Source organism: Rattus norvegicus, chromosome 3 (genome assembly GCF_036323735.1).
Source record: "Rattus norvegicus strain BN/NHsdMcwi chromosome 3, GRCr8, whole genome shotgun sequence".
Lineage (NCBI taxonomy): Eukaryota > Metazoa > Chordata > Mammalia > Rodentia > Muridae > Rattus > Rattus norvegicus.
The window spans coordinates 95725788-95730079 of NC_086021.1; the positions used below are offsets into that span (position 1 = coordinate 95725788).

Sequence of the window (4292 nt, forward strand, 5' to 3'; positions counted from 1 at the left end):
ATGGACTGATCCAGTGTTCCACCTGCATATGTAGCAGAGAATAGCCTTGTTGGGGCACCAGTGGAAAAGGAAGCCCTTGTTCCTGCCAAGGTTGGATCCCCAGTTCAGGGTAATTGGGCGTGGTCAGGGGAGTGGATGTGGGGCTGACCACCATATGGGGGGATGGGGAGAGGATGGTAGCTTATGGACCAGAAACGGGGAAAGGGAATAACATTTGAATTGTAAATTAGGAAATATATCTAATAAAAAATAGAAAGAAGAATGGAAAAAAGTTATAGAGAGCAGAATAAAGTGATAGCCATCCACCCTTCCTTATTTGACTATGACAAATACATTTATCAATAAAATAAAATAAATTTCCTTCTTCAATATAAGAAAAATCACTCTCTTCTTAGAGATGAAGTAAGCTGATGAAATTTAAAGGTATTTATGTTATGCTAAGTTATTGAAAATAGACATAAAATACCATTCTCAATTGTTAATACATAAAAAGCAAACAATGTGCACAAATTTTCATCCTCAACTTTTAAAATCATTCAAGTCCATGTTGGGTTTGGATTTCAGCTGTACACAGAGAAGGTGTCCTTGATAACTCTGATCTTTACTAAACTTGAGGATAAACAAAATTTATTCATCAGGGCCTCACCCTTCCCATGATGCCTCTCCTTAGCAATCAGCACTAATCACAACTTCACTTCTGCCTCGATTATAAACAACTTTTTCTCTTTGTCTGTTTTGTTCAGAGTGGACACTGGCCTGCTTAGAATAGCGTCTTCATTTGGTTCTCAGCTTAAAAGTCCCTAAGGAAAGACCAGCTGATTCCTAGAATTAAATATTTACTTCTTCAATGAAGGTATCTGAAAACTATTTATTTTTCTAAGACATCTTTTTTATTTGTTTTTACAAATAGTTTGCTTCATTAACTAAAATATAAGGTTCCAAATGGAAGGAAAATACCACTACATCCACTAGTTTAACAGAGCTTCTCAAAAGAGTTTCCAAAAGTTCAAACCGAATTATTTGTAACAAAATAAAAGAATAAAACTTTTAGTTGTTAAAAAAACAAAAACAAAAAAAAACCTTTTAGTTGTTTTCTAGAGTTGAAGATTTTTTTTTGTACCTGGGTAATGTTTCACTGCAAATACTGTTAGTTAAAAATGAAAAACACTATTTAAATGATTTATTTGAATATTTTAGTTGATCCTGTACTTAATGTTATTACATATATTATACATATTTATTTTAGGGTAGCAGAAAATTAATTCAGGTCAGAACCCTTAGGCTTCCTATCCACTTTTTAAGAGAGAAAATTTAAAATATATTTCTGGGATTTTCATAGTAAAAAATATTTAAGAAAACAAATGTGCATTGGTTTAGGAATCCAAAATTCTGAATGCAATAGCAAAATTACATCCAATATAGCCATTGAAATAAACTATAGAGGTTTTATATACAGGTCTATAGAGTTGTTCTTGTTTTGTAGAGAATATATTTCAAGACTGAAAAAACACTTTTAAAATATATGTCATAAACTTGAAGTGACCTAGGTTATTTCTCTAAACAATGGCAAGAGAATCTCGGGAAATTATTCAGAGGGTCAAGTTCTTGCTGTGCAAGGAGAAGGACCATAGTTCAGGTCTCCATAAAAGCATCTACATAAAAGCATAGTGGGGTTGCCATTGAATTCCAAGTAGAAGTTGGCTGGCCACAGGCACCAAAACCATGACTTTTGGATTCAGTGAAAGGTCCTCCCTCAATAAAGGTGGAGATCCAAATGGGAAGGCCCCTCATGCCTGTACATTCAAGCACACATGTTTATATGCATATTTACCTGGATACACACAAGTGACTACACATGTAAATATAAACATGCACATGAAAATATATGCATGTATGCATACCACAGACCTGTATGCATATATACACACACACACACACATATATATATATATTGTATGCATACATATATAAGCAAAAAACCACAGTTAGACAGGAAGTTCATTGAATGGTGGCCACTGCATTAAAATAGTACTTTAATAAGCAGAAACTGTCTCAAAACACAACATGTAAAAGCATGCAATCCTAGGAAATTCTAAGTCCTAAAATATGGTTATCCTGATCACTTCTTTCTTCCTTATCTTAGAAAATTTATTAACTTAATTTTCTTTGAGTCTTACATTCACCCAGCAGTATTTATGAAGCATATATTAGGTGGCTAGGGGTGTGTGTTCCATTAACTTGGGATACAACATGAAGGGAGAAACACAATCCTTGCTGTGACAAGGATACAAATCAGGTCAGGGAGACAGAAAATGAAATCCACATTCCGTGTTCTATTCTAATATTCTAAGTAACATTTCTAAAGTAAATTCTTGATCATGAATCTTAAATGTATAAACTTAATGTGGACATATAGAATAAAGAAGTAAATGACTAAGGAATATCAGGAAATACCTACCTCTCTTTTAAAGTGAGTTTATATGGAAATGAAAAAATGTTAATTGATAACAAACCAGTCAAGCAAATCATTTGAAAAAGTACTTCAGTCATGCAAAGATATAAAGAAGAAAAATCCATAAACTGGGAACATTCACATTATGGGATGTTTTGTTTTTGTTTTAGTTTTTGTTTTAATAACTGTGCCCAGAGTCTTTTGATGAAGAAATGTAATACAAAATATCATGGTGTGGTGAGCTGGAAACACACAGAGAAATAAATGAAGCAGGACGCTCAGACAAATCAAACCTGCTTTTGAAACTTCAAAACTGACTCTTTTGCTGTGTATTTAATGATCTGGAATTAGTACAGAAGGTGTATCTCCAAGAGACTTTTAAGAAGTGTTAGTTCCTTGGCATATCAGTAACATTCAAGGTCCTCTTTTCATCCACAGTTTCCTCAGAGCCTGTTTTACTTCTGCATTCCTCAAACTGTAGATCAAAGGATTTAACATTGGTTCAACAATGGTAGCACACAGAGCCATTATATTGTCTACAGGGTAAGTGACCACAGGCCTCATGTACAAGAAGATACAAGGTACAAAGAACAGCACAACCACTGTGAAGTGAGAACTACATGTGGAGAGAGCTTTGCGTCTTCCTTCAGAGCTGCGAGACTTCAAGGAGCAGAGGATAACTACATAGGAAGTGATGAGAATAAGGAAAATAGTTACACACATCACCCCACTGTTGAGAATGACTAAGAGATCCAGGATATGGGTGTCCGTGCAGGCTAGTTGCAACAATGGGAACAAGTCACAGATCACATGATCAATGATATTGGGACCACAGAAAGGTATTTGATACATAAAGAGAAGCTGAATGGTTGCATGAGCAAATCCTCCCACCCAAGCCCCTCCCACCATCAGCCAGCACATTCTAGGACTAACAATTGTCCTGTAGTGCAGAGGTTTACAGATAGCCACATAGCGGTCATAGGCCATCACAATGAGTAGGATGATCTCTACCCCACCAAAGAAGTGTTCAGCAAAGAGCTGGGTCATACAGCCTTCTAGGGAGATCGTAGTGTTTTCAGAAAGAGAATCTATAATCAACTTGGGAGCAGTGATTGAAGAGTAGATGACGTCCAAAAAGGACAAGGAAATGAGGAAAAAATACATGGGAGACCTCAGATTCGAACTCTTCATTACAGTTACAACAATCAATAAGTTTCCCAAGATTGTGACCACATACATGATAAGAAACAAAGCAGAGAATATTGTTCTTAGCTCTGGAATCTTTGAGATGCTCAAAAGAATAAAGTCAGTGACATTCTTTGCATTCTCCATTTGATTTGAGCTGGTAAAGACATAGAGTTCTAAACTGGAGAATCTGGAACTTTTTTGTAGAAAAGAGAGTTATTTCTAACTAGTAACTATTGGATGAACTAGACATTGTTGCCCACCATTTCGCACCCTCTAAAGCTCGCTTTTTCGTCAACTGTCTATGCGTACTACCATGTGTGATTTGTATCACAAAGCCCAAATTCAGCTGCTAACAATAAAGTCTGAAGGCAGCTTCTGCCCTAATCCCACAACACGACATCCTCTGCTGGGTTTAACTCTTGATTTCTTTGTTATGGTGCTTAATTCTGTGACAAGGATTCTTGCTTCAACATTCTTCAGCATACATAGACTAAATGTATTATTAAAAAATGTATTATTAACACCTTTGTGGAAGTCTGACAGTAGTGGATACGATCCTATTGATGAATGGTAAACTGTTTAAAACAATCCAAGGCTTACATTTTTCTTTCCATCTCACTCTCCTCAACTGCTTTATTCTCTGCTTTCCAAA

General features: G+C 35.7%; 1 protein-coding gene across 1 annotated transcript; it reads right to left on the bottom strand.

The window, feature by feature from the left end:
- Positions 1-2866: 2866 nt before the first annotated feature.
- Or4c123 (olfactory receptor family 4 subfamily C member 123) lies at positions 2867-3784 on the bottom strand. Its single transcript, NM_001000629.1, has one exon. It carries the CDS (start codon positions 3782-3784, stop codon positions 2867-2869), a length of 918 nt encoding a protein of 305 aa, NP_001000629.1.
- Between the last annotated feature and the right edge of the window lie 508 nt (positions 3785-4292).

What these genes read in the sequence shown, in the direction of transcription:
- Or4c123 (NM_001000629.1), bottom strand. Translation starts at nt 3,784, where the DNA reads ATGGAGAATGCAAAGAATGTCACTGACTTTATTCTTTTGAGCATCTCA.